The 19,684-nt window shown below is 45.6% G+C and overlaps 1 protein-coding gene across 2 annotated transcripts in view; it reads left to right on the top strand.

Annotated features, from left to right (window-relative positions):
* The window catches only part of dachd (dachshund d), a 314,871-nt gene that overhangs the window by 233,149 nt on the left and 62,038 nt on the right, over positions 1-19,684 (top strand). Inside the window, exons 4-6 of one of the 2 annotated variants that reach the window (XM_071341973.1) lie at positions 1,109-1,281; positions 1,668-1,803; positions 2,264-2,404. In XM_071341973.1, the coding sequence (XP_071198074.1) occupies positions 1,109-1,281; positions 1,668-1,803; positions 2,264-2,404 (450 nt within the window). Of the gene's footprint in view, positions 1-1,108; positions 1,282-1,667; positions 1,870-2,263; positions 2,405-19,684 lie in introns of both variants that reach the window. The other variant, XM_071341972.1, reaches the window with a different exon arrangement.

Below are 19,684 nucleotides of genomic sequence, written 5' to 3'. Positions count from 1 at the left end.
ACTATTCCCAATGCTGTTCCTTACATTTTTGTCCGACTAACGTCTTGACTTTGACCAATTAGAGTACTATTGCCGAGCTGAAATGGAACAATTTTCAACATTTGTAAGATATCCGATCATGTGATGAGGTAATGTAATACAGGTTACAGAACGGAGGCGAAATGAAAAATCCCTGCTGTTTGTAAGAGTTAAAAATCAGACTTGCTTGAACTGTGGTGTAGCTCGTTCAGCGTGGAGAGGTTTTTCGCAGTGATGTGCTTCCCAAATGGCACCCTATTCACTATATAGTGCACTACTTTTGACCATGGGTCCAAGAGTAGCACACGATAAAGGGAATAGGATGCCATTTGGGACACAGACTGAGATAATTCCTGATGTGTAAGTAGCAAGCGTTATTTCCATAACGTGGACCTTTTGTTCAACACAGAATCATTTACGTGTATTTTATGAAGGATCGCCAAGGCAGCAGCTACTCTTCCTGGGATCCAGCTTCATTAAGATCCAGCTTCATTAAGTTATATACAGTTTAAAACATGACACGACATTACATTTCATAACACTCTACCCAGTACATTTAGTGTGGCTTTGAATTATTGTGTACATATAGTTATTGCCATTTTCATTACAATTATTGTAACGGTATCTATTATTAACATGTGTTAAACATTTACGTCTCTTATGTTAATATGGAATGATACCCCGTGAAGTGCTTGGGATAAGGTTTTAAAAAATATACTGTAAGGAAGGACCAAGTTTAATACATTCTGCTGATATTATTACAGGAAATGAGTGTGATGTTGTTTGATGATAATTATTTGATGTAGTTATTTTTGCATTCAATGGCATGAGAAGGCATGTCAGTATCAGTATCAGGTTATGCCAGCATGGCCACCCAGCCACCCAGCTCTAAAAATAGCGGGCATGCTTATCTCAAAGGTATAGTGAATGACACCACATAACCATTACCAAGACAGGTTTCGACTGAACCCAGACCTTATTAGTTACCTCTGTCAAATTACCCAAAATGTAAAAAATCAACGTCCTCCAATTGAGATGAACCAACCACTCATGGTTTCCATTAACCAATCCCCTTTCTCCCCTGTTGTAGGTTTGGAACTGCCCTTCATGATGATGCCCCACCCCCTGATCCCTGTCAGCTTGCCCCCTGCTTCTGTTTCCATGGCGATGAGCCAGATGAACCACCTCAGCACCATCGCCAACATGGCCGCCGCACAGCAGCAGCAGAGCCTGCCCTGCAGAATGGTCACCTCAGTCATCAAAGTAAGCTCTAATAATAATAATACTAAACTATAAAGTAAGACATTATATGACAGTGTTTCCCAATCCTGATCCTTGCGAACCATAACTGTGTTAGTGCTAGGGCAAAAAATATATATATGCAAAACACTGTTATATTCCAACATGGAAGATGTGGCACAGAAACAGAGCCTGCCCTGCAGAATGGTCACCTTAGTCATCAAGGTGAAGTGGCAGAATAGACACAAACTGTGGATAAGAAACACATAGCTCTAGGCATTTAAAGTAACTTATAATGAACTTTTGACTGCGACGAAGGAGAGGGAAGCACTATGGAAATGGCCAGTTGATTACACAGCATCTACTTTCATGGACCTCATTTGTCACTGATGTCCCTCTGTCGCTGACAGGAGCGTGTCCCAGATAGTCCCTCCCCCGCCCCTTCCTTAGAGGACGGCAGGAGGCCCAGCAGCCACCCATCGTCCCACCGCAGCAGCAGTGTCTCCAGTTCACCGGTCCGCACAGAGAGCTCCTCAGACAGGATACGTACGTCCCCCTATTCCCTCCCCATGCAACGAGTCAGACTGGCTAACTGCGTGTTCAGTGCCGCAAGTAAACACACCGACTCTGCTAACCCAATTTTGTTGTTGTTGTACTGAACCGATAGATTTTAGAGTTGGAATGTTGTGGTGCTCTTCATTCCTGGGTGTGCAGGTTTTTGTTCCAGCCCAGTGGTTACACACCTAAATCAACTACTCAAGTTCTAGATGATTCATTTGATCAGTTGTATCAGGTATATTAGTGCTGGGCTGGAACAAAACCCTGCACGCCATGGGTCCCTGGGACCAGGATTGAAGAACAGTTATTTTGAGTTGTCCACATGTTCAAAATTCAAAAATGTGTTAGCTAGCTGTTCATTTCCAAAGACAGGGCATGGACTTGTGAACTCGGAACAGACAAAAGACATCTTCTAGCTCACCTGTACTACTCTCTCTCTCCTCTCCAGCCATACATCAGAATGGTTTGTCTATGAACCAAATGAACCAAGCTCTGCTGGGCCTCTCCCCGAGCATTCTGCCTGGGCCTAGAGAAGGAGACCTGGCCCACGACATGAGCCACGAAGCAAAGAGGATGTACGTCGACAAAGGTAAGACGTGTCCTATTGCAACACTTTAAAGAGCAACTGAACTTCCTGATTTGGCCTTGTTTTGACACTTTGCGATTAAGAAATGCTGGCGGCCACGGCGGAAGCCAAACGAGAGTTGTCTCGGGGGTGTGGTTTGATGTGGATTTTTCTTGGGCGTTTCTTTCCCATTCAATCACAACAAACAAGGGCGGTAGTGAATACAGCGAGGTTAGCTAAGTTAGCTTTTCTATAGAGAGATCAAAGTTTTGAAGTTGCGCACTTCTCCCTTCCCGACCGACTCACCATTTTAAGATTGTCTGCTAATGCCATTCTATGTGTAGGCCAAAGCCTGCACTGACCTTGTGTTTAGCCAAGCTGACAGCAGCTAGCGAGCATAGCTTGGGATAGCTGCAGCTGGCTAGCCTATCTAGCTGATTATTTCTCTGTCACTCGTTCTACAACGCATTGCTACGAAAGTAGCTTGCAACTTACTTTCAAAGTGTCAGCACATCATGTAAAGGCAGGTTGAATGGCCAGTCTTCTGGCTAGTTTCGTCTCGTCTCTCCTTACGTCCGCTGTGAGATCTTTCCCGGGGAAAACCTACTAATATCCCTACAGGTGTAGCCAAAACATTTTATGTTGTAAATATCATATTGATGTGCTTGTGAAAACAGTATGCCTACACTTTCAAGTTTCGGGTTTCAAGTGTCGTTGTCACGTGCACAAGTGCAGTGAAATGCCTTTCTTGCGAGCTCTTTCCCAACAATGGATTCATCAACATCAGTAGTGCACATATTATACTATGAAATAAAGTAAAGGGAAGTAAGAAGAACACGAGAAAGTAAGTAAGCTATAAACAGGGCCAGTTCCAGGGTCAGTGCCAAAACCATTTGCAGGGATAGTGGAGTGATAGGGGAAGATATGTAAAGGGACAAGCTGAATAGGCATCAGGATAAATGATAGAGTAGTAGCAACCTATATGATGATTGTGAGTGTGCGTGCGTGCGCGCGCGCGTGTGTGTGTTGGAGTGTCAGTGAGAGTGTGTGTGAGTGCAAAAAAAAAAAGGGTCAATGCAGATAGTCTGTGTAGCCATTGTGTTAGCTATTTATCGGTCTATGGCTTGGGGAAGCTGTTCAGGAACCTGTTGGTGTCAGACTTGTTGCTCCAGTAGAGAACAGTCTATGGCTTGGGGAAGCTGTTCAGGAACCTGTTGGTGTCAGACTTGTTGCTCCAGTAGAGAACAGTCTATGGCTTGGGGAAGCTGTTCAGGAACCTGTTGGTGTCAGACTTGTTGCTCCAGTAGAGAACAGTCTATGGCTTGGGGAAGCTGTTCAGGAACCTGTTGGTGTCAGACTTGTTGCTCCAGTAGAGAACAGTCTATGGCTTGGGGAAGCTGTTCAGGAACCTGTTGGTGTCAGACTTGTTGCTCCAGTAGAGAACAGTCTATGGCTTGGGGAAGCTGTTCAGGAACCTGTTGGTGTCAGACTTGTTGCTCCAGTAGAGAACAGTCTATGGCTTGGGGAAGCTGTTCAGGAACCTGTTGGTGTCAGACTTGTTGCTCCAGTAGAGAACAGTCTATGGCTTGGGGAAGCTGTTCAGGAACCTGTTGGTGTCAGACTTGTTGCTCCAGTAGAGAACAGTCTACTGTATCAAAGCTGCAGGTTAAAGTTAAATCTAGACTTTGTTTCCTCTTTTGTAATCGGTCCTCTTTCACCCCTGCTGCCAAACTAACCCTGATTCAGATGACCATCCTACCCATGCTAGTTTACGGAGATGTAATTTATAGATCGGCAGGTAAGGGTGCTCTCGAGCTGCTAGATGTTCTTTACCATTCGGCCATCAGATTGCTGCCAATGCTCCTTATAGGACACACTGCACTCTACTCCTCTGTAAACTGGTCATCTCTGTATACCCGTCGCAAGACCCACTGGTTGATGCTTGTTTATAAAACCCTCTTAGGCTTCACTCCCCCTATCTGAGATATCTACTGCAGTCCTCATCCTCCACATACAACACCCTTTCTGCCAGTCACATTCTGTTAAAGGTCCCCAAAGCACACACATCCCTGGGTCGCTCGTCTTTTCAGTTCGCTGCAGCTAGCGACTGGAACTAGCTGCAACAAACACTCAAACTGGACAGTTTTAACTCTTCATTCAAAGACTCAATCATGGACACTCTTACTGACAGTTGTGGCTGCTTTGTGTGATGTGTTGTTGTCTCTACCTCCTAGCCCTCGTTTGTGCTTTTGTCTGTGCCCAATAATGTTTATACCATGTTTTGTGTCGCTATAATGTTGTGTTGCTACCATGTTGTTGTTATGTTGTGTTGCTAACATGCTGTGTTGTCATGTGTTGCTGCCTTTTTTTTTCTTTTTTTTTTTACCGTTATTTTACCAGGTAAGTTGACTGAGAACACGTTCTCATTTGCAGCAACGACCTGGGGAATAGTTACAGGGGAGAGGAGGGGGATGAATGAGCCAATTGTAAACTGGGGATTATTAGGTGACCGTGATGGTAGAGGGCCAGATTGGGAATTTAGCCAGGACACCGGGGTTAACACCCCTACTCTTACGATAAGTGCCATGGGATCTTTAATGACCTCAGAGAGTCAGGACACCCGTTTAACGTCCCATCCGAAAGACGGCACCCTACACAGAGCAGTGTCCCCAATCACTGCCCTGGGGCATTGGGATCTTTGTTTAGACCAGAGGAAAGAGTGCCTCCTACTGGCCCTCCAACACCACTTCCAGCAGCACCTGGTCTCCCATCCAGGGACTGACCAGGACCAACCCTGCTTAGCTTCAGAAGCAAGCCAGCAGTGGTATGCAGGGTGGTATGCTGCTGGCAATTGTATTTGTATTTACAGATGTCATACAAGTTTGTTATTAAGGGACATGAAAGTTCACATGTTCCAGAAGGCAGTTCTATAAAACTACTACTTCTCTGATAGAGTTCAGTGTGTCAAATCGGAGGGTCTGTTGTCCGGGCCTCTGGCAGTCTCTATGGGTGTGCCACAGGGTTCAATTCTTGGACCGACTCTCTTCTCTGTATACATCAATGATGTCGCTCTTGCTGCTGGTGAGTCTCTGATCCACCTCTACGCAGACGACACCATTCTGTATTCTTCTGGCCCTTCTTTGGACACTGTGTTAACTACCCTCCAGGCGAGCTTCAATGCCATACAACTCTCCTTCCGTGGCCTCCAATTGCTCTTAATTACAAGTAAAACTAAATGCATGCTCTTCAAACGATCGCTGCCTGCACCTGCCCGCCTGTCCAACATCACTACTCTGGACGGCTCTGACTTAGAATATGTGGACAGCTACAAATACCTAGGTGTCTGGTTAGACTGTAAACTCTCCTTCCAGACTCACATCCAACATCTCCAATCCAAAGTTAAATCTAGAATTGGCTTCCTATTCCGCAACACAGCATCCTTCACTCATGCTGCCAAACATACCCTTGTAAAACTGACCATCCTACCAATCCTCGACTTTGGTGATGTTATTTACAAAATAGCCTCCAATACCCTACTCAATAAATTGGATGCAGTCTATCACAGTGCCATCCGTTTTGTCACCAAAGCCCCATATACTACCCACCACTGCGACCTGTACACTCTCGTTGGCTGGCCCTCGCTTCATACTCGTCGCCAAACCCACTGGCTCCAGGTCATCTACAAGACCCTGCTAGGTAAAGTCCCCCCTTATCTCAGCGCGCTGGTCACCATAGCAGCACCCACCTGTAGCACGCGCTCCAGCAGGTATATCTCTCTGGTCACCCCCAAAACCAACTCTTCCTTTGGCTGCCTCTCCTTCCAGTTCTCTGCTGCCAATGACTGGAACGAACTACACAAATCTCTGAAACTGGAAACACTTATCTCCCCCACTAGCTTTAAGCACCAGCTGTCAGAGCAGCTCATAGATTACTGCACCTGTACATAGCCCATCTATAATTTAGCCCAAACAACTACCTCTTTCCCTACTGTATTTATTTATTTATTTTGCTCCTTTGCGAAGCTTTATTTCTATCTCTACTTTGCACATTCTTCCACTGCAAATCAACCACTCCAGTGTTTTACTTGCTATATTGTATTTACTTCGCCACCATGACCTTTTTTTTGCCTTCACCTCCCTTATCTCACCTCACTTGCTCACATTGTATATAGACTTATTCTTCTACTGTATTATTGACTGTATGTTTGTTTTACTCCATGTGTAACTCTGTGTTGTTGTATGTGTCGAACTGCTTTGCTTTATCTTGGCCAGGTCGCAATTGTAAATGAGAACGTGTTCTCAACTTGCCTACCTGGTTAAATAAAGGTGAAATAAATAAATAAAAAATAAAAAACGCATTTCGATTTTTTTTAAAGTTAAAATGCCTCTCCTCTGAAGTAGTGATGTACAACATACGCCTAGTTTCCTGAAACGAGTCACAAATCATGCAATGCCAGGGTATTGCTAAGCGATTTGTGCTTTTTGATGTCAGTTCAGTTTCGGTTCGATTATTAAAAAATAATCGTGGCTTTTCAGTTTCTATATATATTTTTAGACATTAATTTCACTACGCATTATGTTGGTTGAATGTTGTAACAACACTGAATAAAATAATTAATAAAAGTCCTGTGATGCTAGTGACTGCGCGTTACTGCTTATCACTTAATATCCATCATTTGTTCACATTACTTTACTTTATTCAAATATTTGTTTTAATTGGAGACTTTATTATGTTTATTATGTCATTCCAAGTCATCATCTCATCTCTATAGAAGTGTTGTCTATGCTGTCTGACAAAATCACTATTTTATTTGTTCTTTCAAGTAAATTAGGCATACTTTTATGACTGCTGAATAACAATTACCAATCACTTAGATCATGTATTTTCAGACTTGCATAGCAACTGTTTTCTTTCCCTCTCGATTAGGCATTCTCTCTTCTCTCAGTCTTGGTGTTTGCCCCACACAGACTGGACAAGTTTAAGCGGGCGCGCAATGGATTATGTTCAGTGTAGTTAATTACCACGTATTCTGCGCTAAACTATGTAGAATATTGGCCTGTTGGAAACTACACCTCCCTACTACATTGCACAGTTCAGGATTGATATGATTTATCTCTACAGAAACTGCACATCGAGCTAACAGGAAAAAACGAGCGAAATGGAATTGAAATAATTGAAGCAAAGTCGGTCAATTAGTTGTTTAATAACGAGTTGTTTAAAATGTTTGGTTAATCGCTCAACACTATGCTATGGTAATATTTTGGTACAATTGCAGTACCATGGTAATATCATCATACTTCAAGGCCAAAACCATGCTACATTTCCATGATTTAGACAATACTATAGTTTAAGTGAAAGCAACATAGTAGTACCATGGTATAAATGAAATGACCATAGTAGGACCATGATGCTTGTTTGTAAGGGTATACTGTAGAATAATTACACTACCAGATCCCTCTTTTTGAGCAAGATTGTTCAAAAAATGTAATAACAATTAACTCATACAGGGAGCAGATAATAGAAAGATACGGTATGTCTAGTGCTGTGAATTCAATACAAAATGAAGCAAATAATAGATTTGAGTATTCTCAGATGGTTTAGAGCTGTGCTGGCGTAGGGTTTGTGTGGGGTGGGGTGGGGGTGGGAGGTTGATAATGATATCAAAACCACAGTGGAAATCATTGGGTTGTGTGTTCCCTGTTGGTAAGCCCAAAGTGGAGATCAGCGCTAGACCTTCCACTCAGAGTGTGAAGTTGGGAATAGTAATAATTAGAGTGATCATGCTCTGAATTCATAGGTTAAACACCACTGGTGTATCGCTGTGTGTGTGTGTGTGTGTGTGTGTGTGTGTGTGTGTGTGTGTGTGTGTGTGTGTGTGTGTGTGTGTGTGTGTGTGTGTGTGTGTGTGTGTGTGTGTGTGTGTGTGTGTGTGTGTGTGTGTGTGTGTGTGTGTGTGTGTGGGGGAGGGGTGTTCGTGGGTGCGTGTGTTACGGTGTGCAGAGCTGCGACCATCGGGGCACATAGTGGGGGTACATAGTGCAATAATAGTGAATATAAACATGATCCTCCCCCCCTCTTTACTACTCTGCTCAGCGCTCACCTCAACACATTCAACCAGGCTTTACATAAACAAAGACATAACACCTAAACCTCAGCCTATTAACACCATGCTGTTCTACCATACACATTATACAGTTGTGTTGACAATTCAACCAGAGACCTCCTGGTTGTGAGCGAGAGAGGGGGGGGGGGGGTGCATTATTATTGAGATTGTCAATTCCTAATGTGTCACCGATGTTGATTAGGATTCTGGGTTGCACCAGAGGTCTCAGTTCTGGAAAAAGAAAAAAAAAACATTTTTATAAAAGAACCCATTAATGCAGAGGAGTGCAACGAAATTAGTTACCAATTTGCTGAGCATGAATTAATGAAGAGAGCTTCGCGCGGCTCCCACAGTTGTAATTTTCATAATAACCCCGGACCTTTATTTGGCAGGTTGTTTTAGTTTTTTAGTTTGAAGGTTTTCATTAGTCTAATGAGGAGTGTGCAAGGGCGAGCAGTCAGTACAATTTACATGAGGAAGCTATCATAATAAATGAGGCAATTTGAATAACACGCACAGGCTTATGCTGCGAGATAAGAGAGATTGTAGTCGTCCGGCTGAGCCAGTGCCGGTAGCCAATACATTAGATCCCAACTAATAACCAAAGTAATCCCAATAAAAGCTTTAAGTGAAGGGAACAAAATGTATGATCGATATATTGAACTGTAATGATATGATACATGATGCATTAGATTAACAATATAAATGTGTTCCATTTTTAAAAAGATTGGGATGAGGAGAGAGGGAGGGATAGAGAGGAGGGGGGGTTCTGCCATTCTCTGCTTTGTTTATGGCAAGCTTTTTAATTAGGCGTGTTCATCAGTTTGTTTAGACAAATGAGATAACATTCCGATGGTTTAATGATATCTCTCCACTTGTTTGATCTTTTGTGGTCTTGGTAGTGCATTCAATTCATCTCATGCATTATACTCACAGAGAGAGAACAGAGGAGGATACTGTAGTATGCATTGTCCTGCTGCTGCCTCCATAATTATATCTGCTAGTATCTCCTATCGAAGACAAACTGCACAGATACTGACACTGTAATGCAACCCATCATTTTGTCCTCGTAAAGATCTCTCATCTGCAAGTATCTGCTTTCGCAGACAGTCAAACTACACAGATACGACACTGACAAAAACTGTTGACAAAGGACAAAGACTGTTTGTTGTCGTTGAAAACGAAATGATTACTTTAAGACCAGTCAATCCTCGCTCTAGTATAGCGTTCGGGTTTGTCTTTTCAACTTTTTTTTACTACATTATTGTTTTGCAGGTAACGCTCGGTTGCAAAGAGGATTTGGTGATTTGACGATGTTTCATGAAGAAGTAGAAAGTCCGGCTATTTATCTCACATCAAACTAATTGAATCGCTTCACAGAGGGAAGTCTGTGGGGATTGTTCTCGACGAGCCCGCGTCTCGTGAAACAGCAGGTAGTTGACAAATAAGGGCGGATATAAAAGGTACGGAAGCCTTTGGCTGTAAACTCATTTTAGACATCAAACATGGAACATGATTTTATTTCCTGAGGGAAAAGCCTTTTGAAACACGAGTATAGCAGTGTTGGGTGTTGCCCTAGAAACCATGTGGCAGATGTGAAGCACATATTTAGATGAGCCAGACAACAATATCTCATCATAACAACGTACTTCATGTACGGAGACAGACGTTTCATTTTACCAGTGTAGCTGACTGTCATTTTGACAAGACAATTGACTCATTTATTTGTTCATTTATTTAATGTAGATATGTGATAAATCCCTTATCATCTTATTTTCACGCTGGTCTTAAAAACCATCAAATCTATCGAACTGAAAATTTATCAAATGCGCTAGGTGTGTCAATTTACTTACGTTTTGTTGGATCTGAGAGTGTGGCGCAATGGAATACTCCCAAAGTGCAAACCCTGCCCATCTGGCACTACAAGCACCAATCTAATGCATTTGAAAGAGAGCAAATACTTATTTATTAATTTCACCTTTATTTAACCAGGTAGGCCAGTTGAGAACAAGTTCTCATTTACAACTGCCACTTGGCCAAGATAAAGCAAAGCAGTGCGACAAAAACAACGACACAGAGTTACACATAAACAAATGTATAGTCAATAACACATTATAAAAATATATGTACAGTGTGTGCAAATGTAGAAGATTAGCAAGGTAAGGCAATAAATAGGCCGTAGAGGCGAAATAATTACAATTTAGCAATTAAACACTGGAGTGATAGATGTGCCGATGATGATGTGGAAGTAGAGATACTGGGGTGCAAAAGAGCAAAAATAAATGGGGATGAGGTAGTTGGGTGTGCTATTTACAGATGGGCTGTGTACAGGTACAGTGATCGGTAAGCTGCTCTGACAGCTGATGGTTAGAGATGGACATAGGTCTTCAGCTTCAGTGATTTTTGCAATTCGTTCCAGTCATTGGCAGCAGAGAACTGGAAGGAAATGCGGCCAAAGGAGGTGTTGGCTTTGGGGATGACCAGTGAGATATACCTGCTGGAGAGCGTGCTATGGGTGGGTGTTGCTATGGTGACCAGTGAGCTGAGATAAGGTGGGGCTTTACCTAGCAAAGACTTATAGATGACCTGGAGCCAGTGGGTTTTCCGATGAATTTATAGTGAGTGCCAGCCTGCGAGAGCATACAGGTCGCAGCGATGGGTGGTATATGGGGCTTTGGTGACAAAACGGATGGCACTGTGATAGACTACATCCAATTTGCTGAGTAGAGTGTTGGAGGCTATTTTGTTAATTACATCGCCGAAGTCAAGCATCAGTGGAATGACCATAGAGAGCCCTGGTTTCTCTATGGTGTCGTAGGTCAGGGCGTGACTAGGGGGTGTTCCATTTTAAGTTTTCTATGCTGGTGTTTTTTATGGTTCCCAATTAGAGGCAGCTGGTAATCGTTGCCTCTAATTGGGGATCATATTTAAGTAGCCATTTTCCCCACCTGTGTTTGTGGGATATTGTTTTGTGTTTTGTGCATTTAGCACCACGTAGTCACGTTTCGTTGTTCATTAATTGATTTATTGTTTTAGCTTTAAGTTTCACTTTGAAATAAATATGTGGAACTCAACACCCGCTGCGCCTTGGTCCCGTTCTTACGACAGCCGTGACAGAATATCCCACCAAAAGAGGACCAAGCAGCGTGTCCACGAGATAAAGGAGTTTTGGACATGGGACGAAGTGATGGGTGGATGCGAAACCCTTCCTTGGCGGCAGACGGAAGGTAATAATGGAGGACAGCGACGACGCCAGGGTTCGCGGCCACAAAAAGCCCAAGGACAACCCCAGGATTCTTTGGGGGGAGGGGGCACGAGGGGTGGTCGGCGGAGAGTGGAAGAGCGGGTCATCAGTCCGGTGCCATCTGTGACGGCTCCACGCACCAGATCTCCAGTGCGCCTCTCCAGCCCGGTATGTCCTGTGCCGGTTCCTCGCACTCGCCATGAGGAGCTTGTCATCAGTCCGCTGCCAAAGAAACCCCAAGATTATTTTGGGGGTGGCACATGAAGCTGGCGGCTGAGCTGCAGAAAGAGCCAGAGACCGTCAGGGAGGCAATGGAGAAGTTGGGACAGAGAGAGATGAGAGAGATGTTGTGCAAGTGTGTTCTGCTCAACATTCGACCAGAAGGTCCGGTTAGCAGTCTGGTGAGACCTGTTCCGGCTCCACACATCAGATCTCCAGTGCGCCTCCCCAGCACGGTACGTCCTGTGCCTGCTCCCTGCACTTGCCCTGAAGAGCCAGAGACTGTCAGGGAGGCGATGGAGAAGTTGGGAGAGAGAGGAGAGAGATGTTGGTTTGGTGTGTTCGGCACCGCATTGGTCCTGAAGAGCGTGTTACCAGTCTGGTACAACCTGTGCCAGCTCCACGCACCAGGTCTCCAGTGCGCCTCCCCAGTCCGGTACGTCCTGTGCCAGCTCTCCCCACTCGCCCTGAAGTGCGTGTCACCAGTCCGGTACCACCTGTACCGGCTTCACGCACTAGGCCTCCAGTGCGCATTCACAGTCCCGAGCTTCCGGCGACGGTTCCCAGTCCAGAGCTTCCGGCGACGGTTCCCAGTCCAGAGCTTCCGGCGACGGTTCCCAGTCCAGAGCTTCCGGTGACGGTCCACAGTCCGGAACCTCCAGCGATGGTTCACAGTCCGGAACCTCCCGCGACGGTCCACGGTCCGAAACCTCCAGCGACGGTCAACGGTCCGGAACCTCCAGCGACGGTCAACGGTCCGGAGCTTCCAGGCAAGGCGTCCAGGGTAGGAGCCTTCCTCTGCGCCGGTGTCCAGTCCAAGCACGGTGTCTAGTCCCGCTCCAGGGCAGGAGCCTTCCTCTGCGCCGGTGTCCAGTCCAAGCACGGCGTCCAGTTCCGCTCCATGGCGGGAGCCCTCCTCTGTGCCGGTGTCCAGTCCAGACACGGTGTCCAGTCCGGCTCCAGGGCAGGAGCCTTCCTCTGCTCAGGTGACCAGTCCAGGCACGGCGTCCAGTCCAGCTCCATGGCCGGAGCCTTCTGCGCCGGTGCCTAGTCCAGTCACGGCGTCCAGCCCAGCTCCAAGGCCGGAGCTTTCCCCTGCGCCGATGCCCAATCCAAGCACGCCGTCCAGTCCAGCTCCAAGGACGGAGCCTTCCTCTGCGCCGGTGCACAGTCCAGGCACGGCGGTCAGCCCAGCTCCAAGGCCGGAGCCCTCCTCTGCCCCGTGCCCAGTCCAGGCACGGCGTTCAGCCCGGCGCCATGGTCGGATCCGAGGTCTGGGGGGGCTACGACCCGCACCGGAGCTGACACTAGTCACCCCCCCTAACCCCCCATTTGGTTTCAGGTTTTGCGGCCAGAGCCCGCACCGGGGGGGTACTGTCACGCCCTGACCATAGAGAGCCCTTGGTAAGTAGCCATTTTTCCCACCTGTGTTTGTGGGATGTTGTTTTGTGTTTTGTGCATGTAGCACCACGTAGTTACGTTTCGTTGTTCGTTTATTGATTTATTGTTTTTGCTTAAGTTTCACTCTGAAATAAATTTGTGGAACTCAACATCCGCTGTGCCTTGGTCCCGTTCTTACGACAGCCGTGACATCACTACCCCAGTGTTTCCTAAACTCGGTCCTGGGGAGCCCAATGTTTTGGTTTTTCAAATAATGAACTCGTCATCAGGCTTTGATTATTTAAATCAGCTGTGAAGTGCTAGGGCAAAAAAAAAAAATGTGCACCCCTTGGGGTCCCCAGGACCGAGTTTGAGAAACGCTGCATTACCCCTTTAACCCTAGTTTACTGTCATTCAGATCCATTCAGATCCAGGCAGAGAAGTCTGTTCATAAAACTAATACACAAACACATGCAGTGATGCACGCACACACACCAATTACTGTACCCTTAACATTTAAACAAAACCGAAATAATTGCCACATTTTATGCAAGAGTTGAAACAAGCATTAGCATAGTAGTTTGCTGTGCTAGATCAGAGAAACAGTATAGTTTTTGTGTCTAGTCGGAAATATCGGTGTCATTGTATGAGTATCCGATGCTGTTCTCTTCTTTTCTTTCTGTCGCGTTGTATACTGCCGACCAGCGACTATAGCTGGCGCTAATCCAGACTGACTGAGACGCTTTTAAAGGCAAAATAGGACAACATAGGAAAGGGACATTTTTCGCAAACTCTTGAAAGGCTCTCTGTGACTGCTACCAGCGTAAAAGGGGGCTTGAAAAACGGACGAAAATCCATTAGCAGGTCTCGGTTTCACTTTTATAAAAAGACTTAAGGGCATTTTAGCGTTGCGCGATGTGTTAAATGTGTGGACATCTGCTTTGATAACATTATTCATAACATTGGGCTTTGACAGAAGAAAGCCGGCGTGCTGTTTACAGTTAAAGAGATTAATTGACAGGCCAATAAGAGAGAGAGAGAGAGAGAGAGAGAGAGAGAGAGAGAGAGAGAGAGAGAGAGAGAGAGAGAGAGAGAGAGAGAGAGAGAGAGAGAGAGAGAGAGAGAGAGAGAGAGAGAGAGAGAGAGAGAGAGAGAGAGAGAGAGAGAGAGAGAGAGAGAGAGAGAGAGAGAGAGAGAGAGAGAGAGAACAGCCCATTGCACTGCCACAATAGCAGGCTACACTATGTTTATTTTCTATTTCCTATGGCTTCCTCTCCCTTCTGATGGAGTTTCATGGCCCATCCACCTAATAAGGCTGTGCTGTTGCATTCTAAAGAGATTAGTACTTACAGTAAAGATATACTGTATGGTACTGGAAGACCACTAAAAGTACCCACAGCCTCAGAGCCATTGGCTATATCCTGAATGGTATCCTGTTCCCTACAGTGCATTACTTTTGACCAGGGCCCATAGAGCTCTGGTCAAAAGTAGTGCACTATGAAGGACATATGGTGCTATTTAGGACGCAACCATTTTCTTTTCATTAGCCATTTGTTTCCTTATGGGATTTGGGTGCAAAACCCAACCAAATCCCCCAACAATTCAACACAAGACGTATGTGGCAGGGTCTACAGTCAATCATAGATTACAAAAAGAAAACCAGCCCCGTCGCGGACACCGACGTCTTGCTCCCAGACAAATTAAACAACTTCTATGCTCGCTTTGAGGACAATACAGTGCCACTGACACAGCCCGCTACCAAAGACTGGGGGCTCTCCTTCATCCCAGCCAACGTGAGTAAAACATTTAAACGTGTTAACCCTCGCAAGGCTGCCGGCCCAGATGGCATCCCTAGCCGCATCCTCAGAGCATGCGCAGACCAGCTGGCTGGTGTGTTTACGGACATATTCAATCAATCCCTATCCCAGTCTGCTGTCCCCACATGCTTCAAGAGGGCCACCAATGTTCCTGTTCCCAAGAAAGCTAAGGTAACTGAACTAAATGACTATCGCCCCGTAGCACTCACTTCTGTCATCATGAAGTGCTTTGAGAGACGAGTCAAGGATCATATCACTTCCACCCTACCTGATACCCTAGACCCACTCCAATTTGCTTACCGCCTCAATAGTTCCACAGACGATGCAATCGCCATCACAATACCTATGTAAGAATGCTGTTCATTGACTACAGCTCAGCATTTAACACCATAGTACCCTCCAAACTCGTCATTAAGCTTGAGACCCTGGGTCTTGACCCCGCCCTGTGCAACTTCACTTTTATAAAAAGACTTAAGGGCATTTTAGCGTTGCGCGATGTGTTAAATGTGTGGACATCTGCTTTGATAACATTATTCATAACATTGGGCTTTGACAGAAGAAAGCCGGCGTGCTGTTTACAGTTAAAGAGATTAATTGACAGGCCAATGAGAGAGAGAGAGAGAGAGAGAGAGAGAGAGAGAGAGAGAGAGAGAGAGAGAGAGAGAGAGAGAGAGAGAGAGAGAGAGAGAGAGAGAGAGAGAGAGAGAGAGAGAGAGAGAGAGAGAGAGAGAGAGAGAGAGAGAGAGAGAGAGAGAGAGAGAGAGAGAGAGAGAGAGAGAGAGAGAGAGAGAGAGAGAGAGAGAGAGAGAGAGAGAGAGAGAGAGAGAGAGAATTAGTCATAAAGTACTGTCCCTCCAACCCCTATTATTACTCTCTCTCTCTCTCTCTCTCAATTCAGTTTCAATTTAAGGGGCTTTATTGGCATGGGAAACATATGTTTACATTGCCAAAGCAAGTGAAATAGTTAATAAACAAAAGTGAAATAAACAATAAAAAATGAACAGTACACATTACACTCACAAAGGTTCCAAAAGAATGAAGACATTTCAAATGTCCTATTATGTGTATATACAGTGTTGTAATGATGTGCAAATAGTGAAAGTACAAAAAATAACAAATAAAATAAATAAATCAGTTTGTGTTACAATGGTGTTTGTTCTTCACTGGTTGCCCTTTTCTTGTGGCAACAGGTCACAAATCTTGCTGGCTGTGATTGCACACTGGAGCGACAGGTAGGCTAGCGTTGGGCCAGTAACCGAAAGGTTGCAGTATCGTATCCCTGGGCTGACAAGGTCAAAATCTGTCGTTCTGCCCCTGAACAAGGCAGTTAATGCCCGGTATGCCGTCATTGTAATTAAGAATTTGTTCTTAACTGACTTGTCTAGTAAAATAAAGGTTAAAATAAAGGTTAAATTAAATTTCACCCAATAGATATAGGAGCTTATCAAAATTGGATTCAATTTGGATTTGTTTTCAAATTCTTTGTTAGTCTGTGTAATCTGAGGGAAATATGTGTCTTTAACATGGTCATACGTTTGGCAGGAGGTTAGGAAGTGCAGCTCAGTTTCCACCTCATTTTGTGTACAGATAATTAGTGGGTATTGGCCTAATTTGGCCTGTCTTCTCTTGAGAGCCAGGTCTGCCTTCAGCTGCCTTTCTCAATAGCAAGGCTATGCTCACTGAGTCTGTACATAGTCAAAGCTTTCCTTAATTTTGGTCAGGTATTCTGCCACTGTGTACTCTCTGTTTAGGGCCAAATAGCATTCTAGTTTGCTCAGTTTTTTTGTAAATTCTTTACAGTGTGTCAAGTAATTATCTTTTTGTTTTCTCATTATTTTGTTGGGTCTAATTGTGTTTCTGTCTTGGGGCTTTGCGGGGTCTGTTTGTGTGTGTGAATAGAGCCCCAGGACCAACTTGCTTAGGGGGCTCCTCCAGGTTCATCTCTCTGTAGGTGATGGCTTTATTATGGAAGGTTTGGGAATCGCTTCCTTTTAGGTGGTTATAGAATTTAGCGTCTCTTTTCTGGATTTTGATAATTAGCGGGTATTGGCCTAATTCTGCTCTGCATGCATTATTTGGTGTTTTACATTGTACACTAAGGATATTTTTGAAGAATTCTGCATGCAGAGTTTCAATTTGGTGTTTGTCCCATTTTGTGAATTCTTGGTTGGTGAGCGGACCTCAGACCTCTCAACCAAACAGTTCTATAACGGATTCAATTATTTTTAGACAGATCCTAATTGGTATATCGCATTTTATGTTCCTTTTGATGGCATAGAAGGCCCTTCTTGCCTTGTCACTCAGATCTTTCACAGCTTTGTGGAAGTTTCCTGTGACGCTGATGTTTAGGCCGAGGTATGTATAGTTTTTTTTGTGCTCTAGGGCAACGGTGTCTAGATGGAATTTGTATTCGTGGTCCTGGCAACTGGACCTTTTTTGGAGCGCCATTATCTTTTTCTTACTGCGATTTATTGTCCGGGCCCAGGTCTGACAGAATATGTGCAGAAGATCTGGGTTCTGCTGTAGGCCCTCCTTGGTGTAATGTCTGCTTCCAGCTCACACTCTCAAACACATAGATCCCCTGAACGCAGCTCACTCTCCAGCCCACTTTCCAATTCACACTCTCAAACACATCGATCCCCTGAACTCAGCTCACTTTCCAGCCCACTTTCCAACTCACACTCTCAAACACATAGATCCCCTGAACTCAGCTCACTTTCCAGCCCACTTTCCAACTCACACTCTCAAACACATAGATCCCCTGAACGCAGCTCACTCTCCAGCCCACTTTCCAGCTCACACTCTCAAACACATAGATCCCCTGAACACAGCTCACTCTCCAGCCCACTTTCCAACTCACACTGTCAAACACATAGATCCCCTGAACGCAGCTCACTCTCCAGCCCACTTTCCAACTCACACTCTCAAACACATAGATCCCCTGAACGCAGCTCACTCTCCAGCCCACTTTCCAACTCACACTCTCAAACACATCGATCCCCTGAACTCAGCTCACTCTCCAGCCCACTTTCCAGCTCACACTCTCAAACACATAGATCCCCTGAACGCAGCTCACTCTCCAGCCCACTTTCCAACGCACACTCTCAAACACATAGATCCCCTGAACGCAGCTCACTCTCCAGCCCACTTTCCAACTCACACTCTCAAACACATCGATCCCCTGAACTCAGCTCACTCTCCAGCCCACTTTCCAGCTCACACTCTCAAACACATAGATCCCCTGAACGCAGCTCACTCTCCAGCCCACTTTCCAGCTCACACTCTCAAACACATAGATCCCCTGAACACAGCTCACTCTCCAGCCCACTTTCCAACTCACACTCTCAAACACATCGATCCCCTGAACTCAGCTCACTCTCCAGCCCACTTTCCAGCTCACACTCTCAAACACATAGATCCCCTGAACGCAGCTCACTCTCCAGCCCACTTTCCAACGCACACTCTCAAACACATAGATCCCCTGAACGCAGCTCACTCTCCAGCCCACTTTCCAACTCACACTCTCAAACACATCGATCCCCTGAACTCAGCTCACTCTCCAGCCCACTTTCCAGCTCACACTCTCAAACACATAGATCCCCTGAACGCAGCTCACTCTCCAGCCCACTTTCCAGCTCACACTCTCAAACACATAGATCCCCTGAACGCAGCTCAATCTCCAGCCCACTTTCCAGCTCACACTCTCAAACACATAGATCCCCTGAACGCAGCTCACTCTCCAGCCCACTTTCCAGCTCACACTCTCAAACACATAGATCCCCTGAACGCAGCTCACTCTCCAGCCCACTTTCCAACTCACACTCTCAAACACATAGATCCCCTGAACGCAGCTCACTCTCCAGCCCACTTTCCAGCTCACACTCTCAAACACATAGATCCCCTGAACGCAGCTCACTCTCCAGCCCACTTTCCAACTCACACTCTCAAACACATCGATCCCCTGAACGCAGTTCACTCTCCAGCCCACTTTCCAACTCACACTCTCAAACACATCGATCCCCTGAACGCAGCTCACTCTCCAGCCCACTTTCCAGCTCACACTCTCAAACACATAGATCCCCTGAACGCAGCTCACTCTCCAGCCCACTTTCCAGCTCACACTCTCAAACACATAGATCCCCTGAACGCAGCTCACTCTCCAGCCCACTTTCCAGCTCACACTCTCAAACACATAGATCCCCTGAACGCAGCTCACTCTCCAGCCCACTTTCCAGCTCACACTCTCAAACACATAGATCCCCTGAACGCAGCTCACTCTCCAGCCCACTTTCCAGCTCACACTCTCAAACACATAGATCCCCTGAACGCAGCTCACTCTCCAGCCCACTTTCCAGCTCACACTCTCAAACACATAGATCCCCTGAACGCAGCTCACTCTCCAGCCCACTTTCCAACGCACACCCTCAAACACATAGATTCCCTGAACGCAGCTCACTCTCCAGCCCACTTTCCAGCTCACATCCTCAAACACATAGATCCCCTGAACCTCTGTTTCTTGTTTTTCCGTAGTGTATTTCTGT

This window comes from Salvelinus alpinus, chromosome 14, assembly GCF_045679555.1.
Source record: "Salvelinus alpinus chromosome 14, SLU_Salpinus.1, whole genome shotgun sequence".
In the NCBI taxonomy this organism is placed as follows: domain Eukaryota; kingdom Metazoa; phylum Chordata; class Actinopteri; order Salmoniformes; family Salmonidae; genus Salvelinus; species Salvelinus alpinus.
This window is presented reverse-complemented; position numbering and strand designations above follow the sequence as displayed.